Raw genomic sequence first — 20,165 nt, forward strand, 5'->3', positions numbered from 1 at the left:
TGCCTGAATTTCTGCTCTTTTTTGGGGCTAATTTAGTAGGCTGTTAAATTAATTACAGAGCAGACTAAACCATGGCTACTGAAAATGCCACAAGGATTGAGTCTGTGCGCTGTATTAAATTAAAATAAACCATATTTTTGCTTTCTTTGATGAGTAAACCCAAGCAATGGCAGCTTGAGTGTGTCTCAGGATAGAAAGCAAAATGTCCTGTGAATTGTAGAGGTTAATTCAGACACTTCAGATTGGTCCAGAAAGAATTGGAAATAAATGTAAATGGTATTATGAACTGTTGCTTTGTAGCAAAGCCTTCTCACTTCCTCTACACCTTATCTGGTGTGTGTTAATTGAAACCAGCCTTAAAAGTGACTGAATTTAAATATCAGGATTAAACTCCTAAATTGTAAATTATATAATTCATTTTGGAGTTTGTAAGTATTATTTGTGAATTTGGAGAATTGGGACTCTAGCAAATAAGTGCTAATTTGCTTACCTTGGCTTTTTATTTCAGAAATTGGAGACATTGCTGGTGTAGCTGATGTTACAATAAGACAGTCATATAGGCTGATTTATCCACGTGCTCCAGACCTTTTCCCAGCAGATTTCAGATTTGACACTCCAGTGGACAAACTGCCCCAGCTGTGAAACTTCAAAGCCCTGCAAAATAATTTTTGACTTAGAAAAGCTCTAAGCATATAAAAGCAGTCCTGTCAAGCCTTCAGTTGCAGGACTGGTGAATGAAAGGAGATGGAAAAACTGATCTGATGAAATGGAGCACACATTCCAGATGTAAACAAAATAATTTTGTGGCATTTTTATGTATATATTAGTGAATGTAAGTATTTAACAACCTTTGCAGCAAATTTAATTTTCTATTCTGTGTATTTAGATTTCTTTCATAGAGATCTGGTAAAATGTATTTTGGAAAATATTTCAAATCAGAATAAACTGTTTTCCAAAAAAACAGTACTGACCTACAAGTTTTACTGTATGTAACTTTGTTCTAAATAAATATCCAAGTGGAAAATGTAATCTTTAAAAGTTGTTCAGTTTTCTGAATTAGATGCTGTACATGGATTTTACATTGTTTCTTGATAATTATTAGTTAATTATAATGAGAAGCTTTAATTCAGAGAAAATATAGTTCATATAATAAGTATACTTGTAGAAAAAAAATCTGTTCACCTTAGGAAAAGATTAACCATGTCAAGTTTATATTTTGATTCATTCTCTTTAAAGTCCCATAAATCAAGAGCATGTCTCTTCATTACCTTGTGTGGCTACTTGAAAAAATGATCTGACCATATTTTGTTCATGGTCTCCGTCATAAGAGGCAGATTTTTCTATTGCTGAGTTTTGAATAGAAGTGGGACAAACACCGTTTCTCTCTTCACAAAGCCAGGAATATTTTTTGGTCAGTGATGATGATAGTCTAGTTAAAAACAAGTAGACTATTACTAAGGCATTGAAAACAGTTGAGTACCATTGTTGAACAGGAAGGAAACTGAATCCAAGTTTCTTCACCCTACATGTGCAAACGTTTCTGCCTAACTTAATATTCCAGCAGCTCCCTGCTGCCATTACTGTTTTCTTTAGCAGAGCTGAAGTCAGTTTTAACTACTGAAACACAGCCAAGGTCAAAGATAACAGCAGGAGTGTGTGTATGTATGTGTGTGTGTGTGTGTATGTGTGGGGAAGAAGGAGATCCTTAGTCCCTCCAGACCATTGAGATGGAACTGGGAAAACGTATTCTTTAATGATTATTCAGCATTTAGGTGAATTAGAAATAGAATCTTTTGTGACTAGCTCTTGTCCAAATTGCAAAATCAGGTTCACTCCTTTGAGTGGGGATGTCATTTACCACTTCAGCAGCTATAACATGACAGAGCTCATAATTTCAAAAATAATAATTTTAAGTCTGCTTAGTATAAAGCTTTATAATGTATATGAAAAATAAAATTAATCCTGGAGGCTCATATCTTTCTTCAATTTCTTTGTTCACGAAAGTGGTTTGCAGTCATACAATTTCATGGGTCTAAAGTTTTGGCATTATTTTGTTAAGGGATGTTACCAAAAGATGGTATTATTCTGGCAAGCACTCTACTATTTTGTGTTAGTGTGAGTTTTTGCCTGCAGTAGTCTGTGCTGTAGAGTAGGACACAGAAATCCAACTCACTACAATAAACCATCTTGAATGTAATTCACTGAGTGCAGTTCCATGAGTGTCAAAACCTAATCAGGACAGACTTTTTATATGTAAGTCCAGGAAATGAATTTTATCTAGGGCTTTTTAAAAACCACAATGATTAAAAATCATGTCTAAGTAGTAATGGGTCCAAACCTATAGGAAATAGAATTAACTTTAGACAAAAGGTAAGAAAGTAACCAAAAAATAAAGCTGGGCTTAAATCATTTTAGAATCTTGAGATAATTGAAATATTAATTGCTTAACAGCATGAAAATATACTTACTATTATGCAAAGCATAGATATTTTAATGTTGGGATTATTTGTGCAATCCTCCGCTCAGCAGAAAAATCAAAATTAAACATTTTCAATTTCTGCTTGAACATAGTAAAAGGATAGTCCACTGTTTGATGTATGTTATTGGTTCCTAACATCTAATCAAGATCTGCCTTTAATAAATTCACTTCTGTGTCCGGTTACCTGAAATGAATACAGACCCTGATTGGCTTCTCTGATATGCTTTCAGGTATTTGAAGATTGCTATTGTATTATCACTCTTATTATCCTAACCCAACAGGTTCAGTTTTGTCAAATTCCTTTCATAGGACTCAGATTTCTAGTCTGTTGATCATCCTGATCTTAGTTGAACAAGTTCTAGTGTCTCAATCGAAGTGCAGCACCCAGAACTGGACATGGGTTGAAGAGTTTGATCACTGCAGAATTGTCTTTTACTTTAGTGTTTCACGATCTTTTTCTTAAGTATGATTACCAAAGCAGGTATTCTCATTTTATGACTCTACATTTGATTTTTGTTTCCCTAAGTGACAGACTCTGCGTGGGTTGAGTTTCATTTTTGTTTTCAGTCCATTCATCTAGGTTATTTTGATTTTTAACTATACTGTAAAATTGTATATCATACAACTTTGAGGAGGATTCCAGTCCTCTCATATACTGGTATTAATGACAAAATAAAGTGAGGCAGCTTCAAGATTAACTTTTGTGGTACCCATTTGATTCATCTCTCTAGTGCAGCGGTTCTCAAATAGTGGGGCGCGCCCCCCTGGGGGGGCGCGAGGCTCCGTAAAGGGGGGCGCGAAGGCTCCCTTTCCATCTGGGTGCAACGGCGGCGAAGGCGTGGGCGAGGCATAATATATGCCGCCTGGAAGTGGCAGCACTTCGGACTGTGGATTTTCATTGGAGCCGCGGGCTGGAGCTGTGCAAGAAGCCTGCTCGGGCGGGGGTGGGAGGGAGGGAAGCATGGGACCGCCCGTCTTCGCCACCGCGTAGCTCGCCTCCCCGCTAGCAGCTCCACCGCCAGCATTCCATCTGGAAGCTCCACCGCAACAGCCGCTGTTGGGGAAGGGACAAAGGGGCGGCGGTCGCCCGATCTTGCCACCGCCACCCCTTCGCCCCTGGTAACGGCGACTGTTGTGCTGCTGCTTCCAGCTGGGATGCTGGAGGAGCTGCTGGCAGGGAGGGAGGGAAGAAGGGCAGAAGGGAGGTGGAAGGAAGGAAAGAAAAGCAGACACGCCGGAGGGAAAGAGGAAAGAAGGCAAGCAGGCAGGAAGGAGGCAGAAGGAAGGAGGGAAGAATGGAACTGGAAGGGAGGCAGGGAAGGAGGGAGGGAGAAAGGAAGGATAGGAGGATAGGGAAAGAGGAAAGAAGGCAGGCAGGCAGAAGGGAGGGAGGTGCAAGGAAGGAAGGAAGCATAGATAAGCAGGAGGGAAAGAAGGCAGGCAGGCAGGAGGAAGGAGGGAACTGGAAGGGAGGCAGGGAAGGAGGGAGGGAGAAAGGAAGGATAGGAGGATAGGGAAAGAGGAAAGAAGGCAGGCAGGCAGAAGGGAGGGAGGTGCAAGGAAGGAAGGAAGCATAGATAAGCAGGAGGGAAAGAAGGCAGGCAGGCAGGGGGAAAGAGGAAGGAGGGAACTGGAAGGGAGGCAGGAAGGAAGGGAAGGAGGAAGGGAGGGTGGAAGGAAGGATAGACAAGTAAGAGGGAAAGAGGAAAGAAAGCATGTGACTACGGTGGGAGACGAGGAAAGACCGGTGTGCTATGTTATGCAGAGGTGTACTTATAACAATTTTATAGACAAATGATACTATTTATAGTTGCGCGGGGGGGGGGGGGGCGCGAAATGTTTTCTTCCTAGGGGGGGCATGACAGAAAATAATTGAGAAGCACTGTTCTAGTGTGATGGGAAACCATTCCGAATATAAACCAGCTTTCAACCTATATAATTGTCATTTCTAAATAAAAAATTAGCTTTCTGATCTGATCTAATCTGATATTTTGTCCAGAAATAAGGTATATTATGAATGTAGATTTCTCATCAATTAAATTACTTAATTAAAAAAGTTACAAGGTTTACTTGGCAATTCGTGTTCTTAACAAATCCATGCTGATCTCAGTTAACTGGTAAATTAAGGGCTTCTCTCAATGAATGGTTTGGAAGGGCTCTAAATGTATTTCATGCAATCATTTTCAATTGTTTCTCTTGGGTACAATAATGAGACAATGCATCAGGAAAGAATCATCTCATTTTGTACATGAGAAAGGACCAGCTTTTGTGAAGAAATGACAGAGATAAAAGCTGAGGAGAATTATTTTAGGGCCAATCTTCAGCAACATTTCATAATAACTCAATTCCTCCCAAGATTTCAATGCAGGTCTTCGTACCCCCTTCCCATCCCATGAATGTGTAATGTAAAGCTGGTACACATAAATGCTGTTTGGGCTTACTGGATTATGAGACTCTTGCCATAGCGGTGTGGTGACTTTGGCTACTGTAATTCGTATAAGGCAGAGCTTAGTGTGAAGTTTAAATTCAGCCTGTGTGGGAGAGATACTCATTTTGGTTGAAACCATATGCCGAAAATTATTAGTTCAGCTTCCAATTTACTCACTGAATACTGCACAGAAGTTTCAAACAAAGAATCAGTTTCCCAAGTGAACCATTAAGGAATTTCCTAAGCAGCTCCATAAACTCTTTTGATTAGAAGACGGCACCTAAGGGAGGTTTCTTAAATGTTTAAAAAACAAATCAGACATTTATCCACCCTGAAAGAAAAAGTAATTCACACAAAGTTCCAAAGACATCATTTATCTAAAGATCAAACACAAGATTATAATTCAAATCAGCAATTTTGTTCCTATACAAATTTCACTATTTAAATTTTGAGAATTAATTGCAGAGAGTTTGTACTAATACACTGTTAAAGGCACATTTCATTTAAATGCATAGTGTACCATTCTAAAATACCCTAATTTTTTTTACAAAGTGCTTCAGCAGCCACATATGTATAGCAAAATATATTTACAATCTAGAGTTTAAAACTTATTTGCCTATTTTTCAAAACTAGATAAAATTAGTGCTTTCATTCAGTTTAATTGTGAAAATACCCTGCCTCTAGTGTGATTTTCAGAAATTCAAGATTATAAACATTTCTGTACAACTTATACTTACAAAAAGTTTCTTCCATAGGATTTTAAATTTGAAGCACCTACCAGGGACCCAGCTGTTTATAGAAATAATGAGGGGTTGGCAGATTGTACCTCAGATATGTAGTGTTTTGTTTAATTAAGGTAGCCATTTGAAATTTTAGAAACCAAATTAGCATACTGAAAAATGATAGGTAGTGCATTTTTTTTTAAAAAAACTGCAACTTAGTAATATTCATGATTTTTATAAAAAAGTATCTTCCTTATGAAGGAATTTACAAATATGTTATTCTGGCAACCTTCTTATTCCTTATATTCTTCTAAGGTTATAAACTATGAATAGAGTCCCCAGCTATCATATGAAACAAAATAGTTTATTAGTGGGGTGATGGAACAGATTGTGAAAAAAATACCTCCACCCCTAGCACTCCACACAAACCCCTTATTGGTGTTACTCTACTTTCTTGCAAAATCTGCCCAGTATATGACTTATTGATGCTGAATCACATTCCAGATTGAATAGTAAGTCTACTAATTAAAAACTTCCATGCTTATTCTTGATCTTCTGGTGTTAGGAAATGAAGTTGATCACAAACACATATACTGACAAAGTGGAATGTTGCTTTCCACCGATTTAAACATGATTTTGTTCTTTCAGAATGTCTTAACTACATTAAAGTCTGTAAAGCAAACACACAGCATCTGGTCAAAAATATTTTAACTTTTGAGGTACAGCATAGTGTTAAGAGACTTAAGATATACAAGTTTTATCAAAAATATTTATACATTCTCTTAAAACATATTGCTTTTACCCTTATTCTCAGTAATTTCCGATGACGATTATTGAACTCAGTGGCCATGAAAATGTATACAAGCGTGGGTTTTCATCATTAAATCTGGATTTCAGTAATACATTCAAACAGCCACTGGACAAAACTAAAAGTGTATAGTTAATCTATATGATTTAAGCAAAACTAGTTTCCAAATATACATGTATACTGGATGTATACAATACAGTTCCTCATTCTTTAAACATGAACATTTTGAACAGCAAATGTATGATGAATGAGATAACTAGATATACTGATTTGCTAAAATATGATTGAAGTTAATGTGGAAAATACACAACTTTAAAAATATAGAACAGTGATTGCGTATTTAAGGGAAATTCATACATTTATGAGTATTCCTGGTTAAGACTAGAAAAACATTCATTACATTCTTCATATTTGCTGGTTATTTCTGAACAGTGTTTAACAAGATTTAAAGGCAAACACATCTGTTTAGCAAGTGACTTTGGTAAACCTTTAGGACCAGTCTTTTTTTCTGCAAATGGAAGCACTGACGCTGCTTTGACATATGTAAGGTTTTGAAGCATCTCCTCACTAATAAATACCATAGAGTTTGTTAAACAAGGCATTAGTTTGTAATACACATTATTTTGAGAAATCAAGTCACTAGTGAGCTTGACAGTCTTTTGAGTTCTACCATTTGGGGGGGGGACGGACACGTTCATTCTCCTTCTGAAAAGGACCGACAGCTTTTGTTTTCTTTCCTTAAAACTCGGGCAGGTGATCGGTCTAGCTTAGTTATCTGTTTGTGGTCCCACTTTGTAAGGCAGGTGTTTTGTGATGCTTTCTTCTCTGGAAGAATAAAGATACAGTACAAGGGTGCCCATGTGAATGTGGAAAACAGCCCGCACCCATCGAATCAGCTTCAAGAGCTGCACAAAATTGCTTTCCAGTGCTCAAGGTTAGAAAGAAACAAAAAAGATATACAAAAGAGAGGCCATGCCTCCTCTGTATTAAAACAGTTCTGTTTAAAATCTTCATATGATTTAAAAATGAGAAGCTCCAGGCAGCAGAGTGATCCAAAAGATGGTCTTCTTAGGGCGATGGGAGAAAGTTGTCCTGGGGAGCAAATCAGCTGGAATTTTCACAGTGACTAAAAGATTAACACCAATCAGCAATGTAGTCGAAGTCCCTGAACATTTCCTGCTGATCTTCCAAAAGTATCCGAGGCTCCCGAGGTGGAGTGAGAATAGGCGCTTCTGAGGTAAATTCATCATCAAAATTGCTGACATCTTCTCTTCCTCGTATGACTGGGACAAAGGGGGGCTTCACTTTCTTGGCGAGCAACGCATTCCAGTCAATTAACTGTAAAAAGAGCACCAGTTAAGTGTTGTGCTTCTGGCTATTGTTACATTGTAACCATGCTTGAGAGATGGCACTCACCCGAAAAAAGTGATGCTTTTTGACATCTTCAGCATCTTTTTCGCCGGCACCAAGGCGACGCTCTGGATTTCTCCTCAGAAGCTGAAAACAATGTCAGGAATGAAGTCAGGTCATTCTTTTCTATGTATAGTATGATACTACTCCAAACAAATCAAGCACAGAATCATAGTCTGGATAGAAGCACTACGCTTTAGACAAAGACAGGAAACAGAAGCTGCTTTCTCTAAAAAGTAGTCAAATCAAGTTTTTTATTGAGGTTTACCAGAATAGTGAGCCAGGGCTACCCAATTAGACAATTAGAAACATTGTCCTGAAGCTCCTTCAATTTATAAATACTACTTAAGCAAGCTAAACAGAATAAGGCCAGTTAATTTGCTCATTAAGTTTCCAGTTTCATTTGCCCTCATGCATTTAATTAGAAATCTAATTTTCTATTTTGTATACATTCAAGGTTTAGTCCTTAACTATCATCAAGCCCCTGGTTGCATTTCTACCATGCATTCAGCACTTCTATTCAATGGCAGTGGGACAAGATATGCTGTTGTTAGTACCAGTAAAACATACTTTCATGTTACAATAGCTATTTCAGAAATACAGCATTACCCTTCTCATTATTGAGATAGCTTCTGTAGACAGGAATCGAGGATATCTTACTTCATCATTTACAATACTGTCAAAAACTTCTTCTTCATCATCTCCTGGGAAAGGAGACTGAAAAATAAACCTTCTTAGAAATAGTAATTCAAATACATTTTTAAGGTATTAAAATAATACATATAGTATCAAAGAACTGTGTACCTGATCTCTTTATTCTCTCTTGTCCCCAAACAGCATTATTAAATCAAACTTAAAGTAAACCAGTACTGAAAAGGATGAAACGTCAATCCCATTAAGGCATTCACTTGAGGAATGCTCAAATGGGGGAGACCAGGGCCAAACTTGCAGACTATCTGCCACCACCATGCATTCAGGCATAAGGAGAGTTGTACTTTGAAGAGGACACTACATCTACAGAACAATGTGTCTATTAACGTCCATACGTTTTGTGAAACTTACCTCACCAACCAGCATTTCATAGATGAGTACACCAAGACCCCACCAATCTACAGCTCTTGTATAAGATGTTTCTGTCAATACTTCTGGAGCAAGAAATTCTGGAGTGCCACAGAACGTACTTGTTCTGTCACCAAATCCCATTCCTGCAATGGTTACACAAATTACACAGAGATTTAGATATATATCTGTCAGGGTTGTACAGACTGACTCAAATCTGATTTATGTTGTCAATTCAATTTAAAACACTCAATTTGATGATGTCTATATGTTTAATGAAGTCAATGTTTCAATTCAAAGTGTTGAATCAGGATTATATCTGGTTTTCAAATTGTTTTTTTTTTCAAAACTGGCCAAATTCAGCGTTTTTCATTCAGTTGGTAAATGGCATTCATGAATATGCAGAATCACACAGGTTTTTCATATGAAATTACTGAAATATTTTCCCATTGTATCCCAAGTATTTTTATTGTCACCTTGCAGTGCAAGAATGCTAAGTAAACGAACAGCTCAAGTGGTAATTGGGGCTGCTTGACAATGAGATACAGTTTTGGTTGCTTCTGAATGATTAAGGCAATTTGAATCCAAATTCAAAAATGTAACTAAACTTCCTTTGAATTTAATGTCTGAACCAATGGTTTACAGAGATTTTTAAATAATGTATTTGAAGTGTGCCTTGTTTTCTCACCATCTCTATCCTAGGAATAAGGTAACATTTGATACAGTACAATGCTATAGATATACCAAGTAACTTTGAGGAGGTACTGCTAAATTTAGGGGATTTCTATTTATAGCTCTCAGTTTCCTGAATCATACTGAAAGCTGCAGAAGTGGTGCTCTGAAGAATAGAGCAGAGGAAACTGGAGGACAAAGAAAAAAGTCTCCACTTATGAGCAAGGCACATTTTTCTTAAGATTAAAGCGTTCATATTGCATACTTAGCCAATGGCACTATTCATAAAGCTTCTCTACTGTTCCTGCTATGGAGATTGTAGCTTCCTCATATTAATGTGGCGATTATCACATGAAGGACACATAAAGTGAGCTTATTTGTAACCTATGACTATCATTAAGTGTTGTACCTTATGATTCTTGATGAATGTATCTTGTCTTTTTATGTACACTGAGAGCATATGCACCAAAGACAATTCCTTGTGTGACCAATCACACTTGGCCAATAAAGCTTTCTATTCTATTCTATTCTATTCTATTATACAGGACCTTCATTCTGCACATTCACAGAACATACCTATCATAAATACAAGTACTCCTCATTTTTAACAACACAACCACTTGTTCAGCGACCGTTCAAAGTTATGAAGGCCATGAATAAGGAGACTTAGAACTGATCCTCGTAACTGCAGCTTTGGCAGCACCGCATGTGATCGTCATTTGCTTTGTTGTTTCACTGCTGGTTTCCAACAAGCGAACTCAAGGGGAAAATCGACAGGTGATTGAAAATGTCAATCATGTGACATCACACCTAACCATTGCATGGAAGTCCCTTAACATAGTGTTTCTCAACCTTGGCCACTTGAAGATGTCTGGAATTCTGGGAGTTGAAGTCCAGACATCTTCAAGTGGCCAAGGTTGAGAAACACTGCCTTAACAGCAGCAACTAGCTCTGCTGCAATTGCTGTCATAAAACAGTGGAGTCACATGACATCATGCTTTGTGACTGCAACACTTAGCAACAGAGTTCCTGGCCTGAATTACTGTAACACATTCCGTTCTTAATCATTCTCCTGCTGGTGGGAAAAGTTCCTATCTGCAATCACAACATGTTCAGTAGTAGAAGTATTATCCGCCATTTAAAAAAACCAACAGCCCTTACCTTCCTTGCAGAGACCAAAGTCAGCTATTTTAACAAAGCCTTCAGTATCCAGCAACAGGTTATCCAGCTTTAGATCTCTACCAAAGAAATAAAGTTTTTTTAAAAAAAATAGTAAAACAACAAAAACAACAGCCCAACTATGTAATTGCTAAGCTATAGAGCTACATTCCCCAGGCTGGGTCCCATGACCTATGGAATGGAGAATCCCAGATTTCTCAGCAATAGCCACGTTGACTGTAATTAAAGTCTACACATTTGGAAGTTACCCAATCTGCTGAATGCTATTTTAGAGAGAGTGCCACTTACAAATATTTACTAATTGTTAATGTTTCCTTTTTTTTCAATCTGAACAAAACTTAACAATGTACAAACATCCAATAGTATTAATTTCTTCTAGAAAAGAAAAGGAACTATTTTATCAATCATAATGACAGCAGCATTTAAGCCACGTCCACAAACATAGCAGAACATAAAATGAATTGGAACACCAAATTTTTGAAATACTTACCTGTAAACTATCCTATGCTCATGTAAATATTGCAGGCCAAGAACTACACATGCAGCATAAAATCTGTTTGGAGAGAAATACAATGTTTCAGTACTCATCAATTTTGCACATTTATTTACATTACAAAGAATAACATTTCCATTATACTTGTTGTGGGTAAATTGTGGACACAAAATTTCTGCTACTAGTCCGATCCTGACTCTCGTCTAAAGGAAATGCCGCCTTGCCTTCCAGGATCCCATCACAAAAGACCCAATTGAGTTCTGGCATTGTGTTCTTGAGCTGCAGTAAATATGATGGCCTGGCTGTTTTTACTTTTCCTGGGATTTCATCAGGACTGTGGCATAACAGTCTCCAGAAATCCCCACAAGAGCAATGCTTAATGCTCTGCAAGCTTTTTCAGCTAGTCAAGAGGGGCTTCTGACTTTGACAGAAGTAATGCTAGTTCCAACATTCTGCGGTCTGTAAAAAAAGGAAAATTATATAATACTAGCTGGATACCTGTGCTTCGCTATGAAACTATGTGATCGGGCTTGATAAATTGACACTTAAAGCTTGAAAATTAATGAGTAGTTATGATTGGGCTTCCCTTACTGTGTTTTCCTAATTGCATCTGTAAATCTTTTCCTGCGTTTTTCTCCCCTTTTCTCTTTAACAGTAGAAGGGACAAATTCGTCAGAACTGAGGAGATCAGTGTAAGAAATGAGTTGGGGTTGGGGCATTATGCAGAAGACATTTGATTCACAATCTGTTGGTTCAGTGGTGGTTGGTGATTGAAACTCATAAGGGAATATCTCTCCACCACCTTGAGTTTGGAAGCAGTTCCATAGGTGGAAGCTATCTCATTTTGGTGAGGTACTGGCGTTTAGTACTGTTAAGGAGCCCCAGGCTGCTCCTTGAGTGAAGGAGTGGAACATTTGCCAGTTTGAACTGAGGTAACGGAATATGAGGCACCTAGCAGTTGGAACAGAGGTCTTTTCAGGTGGGGAGGGGAAGTAGACTGTCTAACTCCTTAGCATCAGAGCGTGTTAATAGAAGGCAACTGGCAGTTGGAACAGAATTCATTTCAGGTAGGGAGAGGGAGAAAACTCCTTATCATCAGAGCATGTTAATACTGTATAAGGAATACTAATGATCTGATGGTTATTTTGAAAAATCCTTTCTCAGCGACCACCTAGATGCCCAAGAGGAACATGTGCCAAATTTCAAGTTTGTAGGCTTTATGGTTCTGGACATTTCGTGATGAGTGAGTGATATTTGGCTTTTATATATATAGATGGACTGTAAAGTTCAAATGTAAGACAAATTTGCCTTTCTCCACTTTTGGAGGAGATGAAAAACATCCAGTTGCTGAGCATCAGGCAGCTATTTTAATATGATCTGAGGGCAGGGAGAAGATAATTCCATTGGTAGCAAGATGATTCTGTTATGTTCAAAGAAGTAGGATGATAACTTATCAGGGCTTGATACACATAACTTTTTAAAGCAAAAATTGTAGTCCTAACTTTGGCACAAAGCCAGCTGGATGACCTTATGCTTTCTCAGGCTTTGGAAGCAGGCAATGGCAAACCACTTCTGAAATTTTGCCAATAAAATTGCTGGCACTTGTCCAGACAGTTACCAGGAGTCAACACTGACTCAAAGGCACACACACAAAAAAAGAGAGAGAATAAATAAATAGCAAAACAATAACCTGCATAAATACCAGATTCCATTGCAAGAATCTATTGCTTCCTCATTTACCAGGGTTTAATCCCTCGGACCACAAAAACCAGACCATCTTTCTTTAGGTCTTCTATTAATAGGAGGAGATGTTTTTTCTTTGAGAAATGTAACAAGCTTTATTGCTAAAAAAAAAAGACCTATAGAAGATCTTAAGAGCCAAGATGACTCCAGGGAATATAAATGTTCTATATTATTAGGACACAACTTCCACTTGAAGAGCACTAAGAGGCTACAGTTGGTTCAAAATGCAACAGTGTAAGCAGTAACACGAGGATTACACAACATCCTACCTATAATAACCACCTGATGACTACTAATTAATCTAATAAATATTGCTACCCCACCCCCAGTATAAATTTCACAGGAGAATTAATAATCGCATCCTCCCTCTTCAACTGATACCTAACAACAATTATTATATTCGGATCATACTCTGTTCATATGTTTCTATCAACACAAATAAACCCACCTCTGTCAAACACTCCAACTCAGCCGACACACTCACGAGAGCACCTACTCATACTACTTACATACCGTACCACTAATACTCATCTCATTAAAACCCAAATTAGTAATCTAAGTGTGTGTAATTTAAATAAAATATCAAGCTGTGACCATGACAATAGGAACCAATCCTCACACACCCAGAGGGTGCAATAAGACTTCCTAACTCTTTAGCCTGGAAATAACAGCCGCCTCCCTCTACCAAAGGATAATAGTATTCCACTGGTCTTAGGCACCATAATCTATTGTGCAAATCCAAGTGGGAGAACATGAGCCTAATAACCCCAACAATAGTACTAACCATTTTTATCTCACTACTTATTTCAATCATACTAAAACCTACTCCTCACAACAGCAGTAATGGGCGTCTCTTGGTGTATTCATGTGTCATCACTGCTACGTAGGCTACACTGGTTACCTTCTGAGTGCAATTCAAGGTGCTGCTAAATAGCTATAAGGCCCTGAATGGCATAGGGCCTGAACACCTGAGAGGCCATTTATCTCTTTTCTGCCCAATCAGTATTTCCAGCAGAATAGGTGTATTCCAGGTTCTCTTCATTAAACACTGACATTTTGTGGGGATCAAGGAAGTATGCCTTCCTGCAGCCTTCAGCCTCTGGAACAGAGGTAAGGATGGCACCCTTTTCCCTGAGATTGAAGTTTATTATTTGCTCAGGGGCCACTTTCTGTTTTGTGGCTTATGTTATTAGGGCATGTAAGTCTACGCTACCTGTTGATTTAATGTCTTAGTTGTTTTATTAGTTTTGTATGCTGCTCAAGAGTCCCCTGGAGGTGGGAAGCCAATTCATGTAAATAAATAAATAAATAAATAAACATCTCTCAAAGTACTGCTTAAAAAGCTTGTTGTCTTGTAGAGATGCTATACTTTCATTTGTCTACAGATAGTGTACTATAAATGTCAATATTTCAACATTCAACCGCAAAAAAATAGAGCACCGGACTTGACTGCCCAAGTTCCTTGTCTATACTGGATGGAGAGTATTTTTATTTTCCTGTTGATGTTTTACCATGGAGAACAACTAGCTTTTCAATAGTTCTCCCCCCCCCCCCCCCCCCACTTCTGTCATTCTTTTTCTCTTGAATTTCATTTGGAGTATAATTTTTTTACACGTCTAAAAGGGATGGCAAGGAGTTCTCTTTCTCATTCTAGGGATTGTTACCAAACTTTCAGTCTTGCTAATCAGAGAAAGTAGCAGGAGCCACCCGGAGGCACCTTCTCTCAATGGAGGAAAAGGAACTTGCATTGTAAATCCAATGTTCCACTTCACTTGTCATGAAAATTTAGGTTTTTTTTAAAGACATGCTCTGAAGGGTGGGTCTAAGGATTCTGGCAGAAGAGAAAACAGATCCCACAAGCTTAAAATCTGCTGATTTCTAACTGAGCCGTGTGCAACTCTTTGTTTTTTAAGCTCTAGAAAACTGTCACCACCCAAAGACAACTGTCAGCAGTTATTATTTTCCAGGAAGTAAGTTCACTTTTGTTCAGGCTTTATGCCCCAAGGATCATGTTAACTTTGCCAGAGAATCTGCCTAATCTAGTGGGTAGTCAAGTTGGTTAATATTTTTTTTTTAAAAAGCAAAATACAAAAGTAAAATCACAGGTTAAACAAAAATAGGCCCTAAAACATTTAATGGAAATAGTTCTATCACCTTGCACAATGGGAACAGTAGAAGAAAATTTATTACATAAATTAAAATTTATGTGAAATTTTAATGGAAGTAAAATTAATGAACAAAGTCCCAATTCCTTTTACATGTGTTTACTTGGAATTATCTGATCAGGCATAGCACCTTGAAAGTTTACGACATTGGTCTGCTGTGTACATGACATCATTACACATACATGTCAATCTAACAAGGATACATGCATCTATTTATTTTCAGGTGGTTCTCAAGACAACATTTAAATTCAAAATTTCGATTGCTAAGCAAGGCAGTTGTTAAGTGAATTTAGCTTCCCCGTTGATTTTGCGTGTCAGAGGGTTGCAAAAAGGGATCACATGACCTCGGGACACTGCAACTCTCATAAATACCTGCCAGTTGCCAAGCATCTGAATTTTGATCATATGACCACAGGGATGCTGCAATGGTCATGAGTATTAAAAACGGTCATAAGTATTTTTTTGCGTATCATTGTAACTTTGAACGGTCACTAAATGAACTGCCATAAGTCGAGGATTATATGTATTTCATTTCTATAGCTGCACAGCAAACAATTCTGGATAGCTCACAATTCAAAACATACATTACAAGCATTTTAAAACAATAAAGACAGTAAAACACATTAAACTAGAAAAAACTTAAAAAATCTAACTCAAAGAATATCTCTCATTGAAATACCTTCATCAAAGTTATAGACAACCACTAAGTCTTAAGCCAAATTCTGAACAGTGAAGTGTCTTGTAATCTAAACACAGTTAAACAAGAAATCAAAATCATGTCCTCAGGATTCTCACCAGCAAAGTTCCAAAAGTCTATTAATTTGCAAGATAACAGGAGATGATATGAAGGCTGAAAACTTACACTGCTCTTGGTTCAGAAAATACATCAGTGTGTATATGCATCATGAGGTCCCCACCAGCAGCGTATTCCATTACAAAGCACACGTGATCTTTGGTTTGAAAACAGGCGAAGAGGTTCACCAAAAACGGGTGTCTTACACTGTTCACAGTTTCAAAAATTCGCTTTTCACACATGAGACTGCAAGACAGGAAAAAAGTAACGTGACTTATTTTCCCTTTAGTATATTAGAAAAAGAAGTTAAAAGAAAAAAAAAAAGTCCAGAAGGTCAATTCATGTAACCTGACACCTGGTTGAAATAAATGACAAGATTATATAAAAGAACAGCCGTTAAAAGCTTATTGAATAATAATTATACAGCTAATGTTTACCTAAAAAGTAAGTTCAGAAGCTTAGAATGGGCTCCTTGAATATACGATATTTATATATATCATAACTTATATATTTATATTATATTATATACTATGTTATATATGATACATATATGATATACAGTATAGTATATATTGTATCATAGTATAGTATATTATTATATTTATATATTACGCTATACTACATTGCACCACTCTACATTCAATAAGACAAACTTATATAAATATAAATAATTTATAGAAAACAGCACTCAGGCTTGCAGTGATACAAACAAATATTATGTTTGTGTTCCTGGAAAAGGATATACACTCATGTTGCACATACTGAGAAAAAGAGGTAAACAGCTGTTAACACTATAACAGATTTCCTGTTGACACATGCTTAGTTTACTTTACACTCTCATCCTACAGTTGTTTGTAATTAAGTTCTGTTAGACATATTTTCAAATATGTATGTATGTTTACACACAATGGGTTCCAGGTTCACACCACATAAAAGATAGAAAAATATATACCCTATAATTCTATGAAAAAGTATTCACCCCTTTTAGATGTTCTGAACTTGTTTGTAAAATATTATTAGAGCTTGGTGTGATCCGCCTGACAATATAAAAGGAGCCTGGATCTACAAATAATACCAGCTTTAGTGGTTGTTTCATAAAGTCATCCAACATGTTTGTTTAGCCACTCCTGTAGTAAAAGGAACCAATGGAGACCAATTGACCAGCATGTTCCAGCATGCTTTTTTTTTTCATTCATAGAAGGCCAGAAAGCAAATCCCATTGGTTCTAACACTGGATATAATATATAGTTGTCAGCATTAGAAGTCATTAATCTTCTCTGCCCTGAATTCCTCTGCTTTTAAAACTCTCCAAATTGGTGATTATCAGCAAATCTTCTAACAACCAATTCTACATTAACTCTTATCCTCTTATCTGATCGTTCAACTTGATTGTAGTAATAAGAGAGAAATTCTTTGTTCTTACAGTGCACTAATTTCTATTTAATTCAATTGTGCCTTTATGTAGTTGAATTTTTGTAATCTAATGAAACCTAACCACTGTAATAAATTATTCTATCTACTCAATTTCTTTTATTATTCCTTGTTACAATTTATTTCATTCTACGGTACTTTTTGAATGTGTGATGACTAAAGCTGTGTATAAAATTGCATTCAAAATGTGCTGTATGATATTGATGAAATGTTACAAGCAGTTCTTAATTTACAACAACAATTGAGCCCCGAATTTCTGTTGCTAAGTGAATTTTGTCCCATTTTATGTGGCACAGTTGTTAAGTGAATCACTGCTGTTGTTAAGTTAGTAACCCTGTTGTTAAATGAATCTGGCTTCCCCATTGCTTGCAAGAAGGTCACAAAAGGGGACCCTATGACCCTGGGCCACTGCAACTATCCTAAATATGAATCAGTTGCCAAGCATCTGAATTTTGATCACATGTGACTATGGGGATGCTGCAATGGTCGTTAAGTGTGAAAACATAAGTCACTTTTTTCAGTGCCATTATAACTTTGAACGGTCACTAAATGAACTATTGTAAGTCAAGGACTACCTCCATTCCTTTATAATGAATCTCAGGATGTCTTTTTCATAATAGTCACAAATTGAATCAATATTTTTAACTGAAGTATTCAACTCCACAAGAAAATTTTTGAAACTAGGAAATATTTTCTTAGCATATGTCACTTTATATGTTGAACTTTATCTTTTCGATGCCAATTCACATAAATTTAGAAAATCCCTTTGGAACTGTTCGTTATAATTTCTTATTATTTGCATCATCGGCAAATCTCACTACCCAATTCTAGCTTGTTTATAAACAGCAACTTAAAACAACAGAAATAATTAAAAATACATTCATATTTAACTATTACTCCTTTTTATACTAACCTGTCTACTTCATCTCGAGCAACAATGTCTCCTTTTTTTAAGGCTTTAATAGCAAACATTTCATTAGTATTTTTATACTCAGCCAATAGGACCTGAAATACAAACAGCGTGTTTTTATTGTTTTAAAAAAAATATTGGTTTAATATTTCTTTTAGATTTATAATCATTTTTAAGTGGACACAAATTCACACACAGATTTTCTAAACATACTAAAATCAAGTGAGCCCTAAGGATAGCTATGCAGATACGCATCGCGTATGTCAAATACAGCAAATACGTATGTCAAATACACAAGATCGTAATTTTAACTCTCACATGTACCTTTCCGAAATGTCCTCTACCCAGAACAGCACAACATCGGAAATCTTGTAAACTAAACTGAAATCTTTGTTGTATTCTGAAATACACAAATTTAAAAAAAAATGAGAATCCAATCCTCCTTGAAATATTTTTTTGCATTTTCCTTATTCAGCATGAAGTCATATATAGTTATATAAAAGTAACACAACAGCTTACCTTCTATCTTCAGGTACTTGTTTATAGTCAGTATCAGAATTTGAAATCTGAGTCTCACAAATAATTTCTGGTTGAAATTTTTGAACAAAATTATTTTTGTCATTCTCAAAATCAAATGTTTCCACATCCTGTGAAAATTTGAGAAACAAATAAAAAAGAAAGAAGATTCAAAAATATGCCAGAAATTTGAGAAGTATGCTTAATTTAGAAGAGTAAAACTAGATTGGTAGTTTTTCAGAGCCATAATTTGAAAAATCATCTATAAAAAGCACTTTTGCTACATTTCTATACTTCTATAAAACTTAGAAAGTTAACAAGATGCTGAAACAGGAAAAATTAAAGACAATCTAGAAAGCCCAAATTCCCCAAACATACATGCATCTATATCTATATCCATATCTATATCAAATGTATATCTATCTCTTATTCACATCTACTGTATACGAAGAAAAACTGTGAAGTATTTCTCCATTATGAAAGATTCAATTTATAGCCATATATTGAAAGAGCATTACTAGCTATGAATGACTGGGCGTGTTATTTACAAAGGTTCTTTTAGACCACCTTTTAAGATATTATGCACACTCTTATGGGAGACTAGACTGTCTCTCTTTCCATATCTATACCACCACAAAAATATGCATCCAAACATTCTTAGTGCTGTCCCCCAAATTTTGGAACATTCTTCCAAGAATACCGGGTTTCCCCAAAAATACGACCTGTCCTGAAACTAACACCTTGCCACATTTTGCGTCGACAAAAATATAAGCCCACCCCCGAAAATAAGCCCCCTGGACAACCCCACCCCCTCCGGCCAAGCAGAGCACCGCTCAGCGACCTAGCTGTATCCTGAAAGCGCCAAGCTGCGGGAGCCGGGGTAAAGGGCTTCAGGTTGCTTGCCGCCTTCGGGATATCGCTAGGTTGGGGAGTGGTATTCTGCCTGGCTGGAGGGGGGAGTGGCCGGGTGGCTGCTCCCTTGAGAGTTCCCGAAGAGCCGGCCACAGCCTCAGGGGCGAAGCAGCCATGAGGTGACCACGCTCACAAGCAACCGCCCAGCAAACCCCCTATACAGCCGGGCAGAGCGCCATTCACTGATGTAGGGGGTATCCCTAAGGCACCAAGCCACGTGGCGCTCTGCCCGCCCCCCAGCTCCCGTGGATTGGCACATTAGGGATACCCCCTAGGTCAGTGCATTGAGCTCTGTCCGGCTGGAGAAGTGGGTTGCGTGAGCGCCTGTTCCGCCCCCAGCAAGCATGCCTCCCAGTCTCACCATGCCCTGGCCCAGCTCTCTGTGCAGACCCAGGGCGCCGCCATGCTCCGAGCATAACTTATTCTCTGCCTTCAAAACTCCAAA

General features: G+C 37.4%; 2 protein-coding genes and 1 long non-coding RNA gene across 5 annotated transcripts in view; 1 reads left to right on the forward strand and 2 right to left on the reverse strand.

Annotated features, from left to right (window-relative positions):
- The window catches only part of GTF2B (general transcription factor IIB), a 28,932-nt gene extending 26,952 nt beyond the window's left edge, over nucleotides 1-1,980 (forward strand). The window contains exon 7 of the mRNA XM_081947406.1: nucleotides 509-1,980. Within this exon, the coding sequence (XP_081803532.1) occupies nucleotides 509-642 (134 nt within the window). The 3' untranslated portion in view covers nucleotides 643-1,980. The remainder of the gene's footprint in view (nucleotides 1-508) is intronic.
- Nucleotides 888-4,498, reverse strand: LOC309389261. Its single transcript, XR_014174920.1, has 2 exons — nucleotides 4,363-4,498; nucleotides 888-3,202 (listed from the first exon to the last, which is right to left on the reverse strand). It is a non-coding gene; the product is annotated as an uncharacterized lncRNA (long non-coding RNA).
- Nucleotides 4,499-5,265: 767 nt separating this feature from the next.
- PKN2 (protein kinase N2) overlaps nucleotides 5,266-20,165 on the reverse strand; it is a 70,459-nt gene continuing 55,559 nt past the window's right edge. For all 3 annotated transcript variants that reach the window (XM_081946062.1, XM_081946063.1, XM_081946064.1), the window contains exons 13-22: nucleotides 18,812-18,939; nucleotides 18,617-18,692; nucleotides 18,296-18,387; nucleotides 16,021-16,197; nucleotides 11,248-11,310; nucleotides 10,740-10,816; nucleotides 8,910-9,052; nucleotides 8,457-8,564; nucleotides 7,854-7,934; nucleotides 5,266-7,775 (exon numbers count right to left, since the gene is read on the reverse strand). In XM_081946062.1, coding sequence (XP_081802188.1) covers nucleotides 7,572-7,775; nucleotides 7,854-7,934; nucleotides 8,457-8,564; nucleotides 8,910-9,052; nucleotides 10,740-10,816; nucleotides 11,248-11,310; nucleotides 16,021-16,197; nucleotides 18,296-18,387; nucleotides 18,617-18,692; nucleotides 18,812-18,939 — 1,149 coding nt within the window. In that variant the 3' untranslated portion in view covers nucleotides 5,266-7,571. The remainder of the gene's footprint in view (nucleotides 7,776-7,853; nucleotides 7,935-8,456; nucleotides 8,565-8,909; nucleotides 9,053-10,739; nucleotides 10,817-11,247; nucleotides 11,311-16,020; nucleotides 16,198-18,295; nucleotides 18,388-18,616; nucleotides 18,693-18,811; nucleotides 18,940-20,165) is intronic.

Source organism: Natrix helvetica, assembly GCF_964273705.1.
Source record: "Natrix helvetica genome assembly, chromosome: 3".
Lineage (NCBI taxonomy): Eukaryota > Metazoa > Chordata > Lepidosauria > Squamata > Natricidae > Natrix > Natrix helvetica.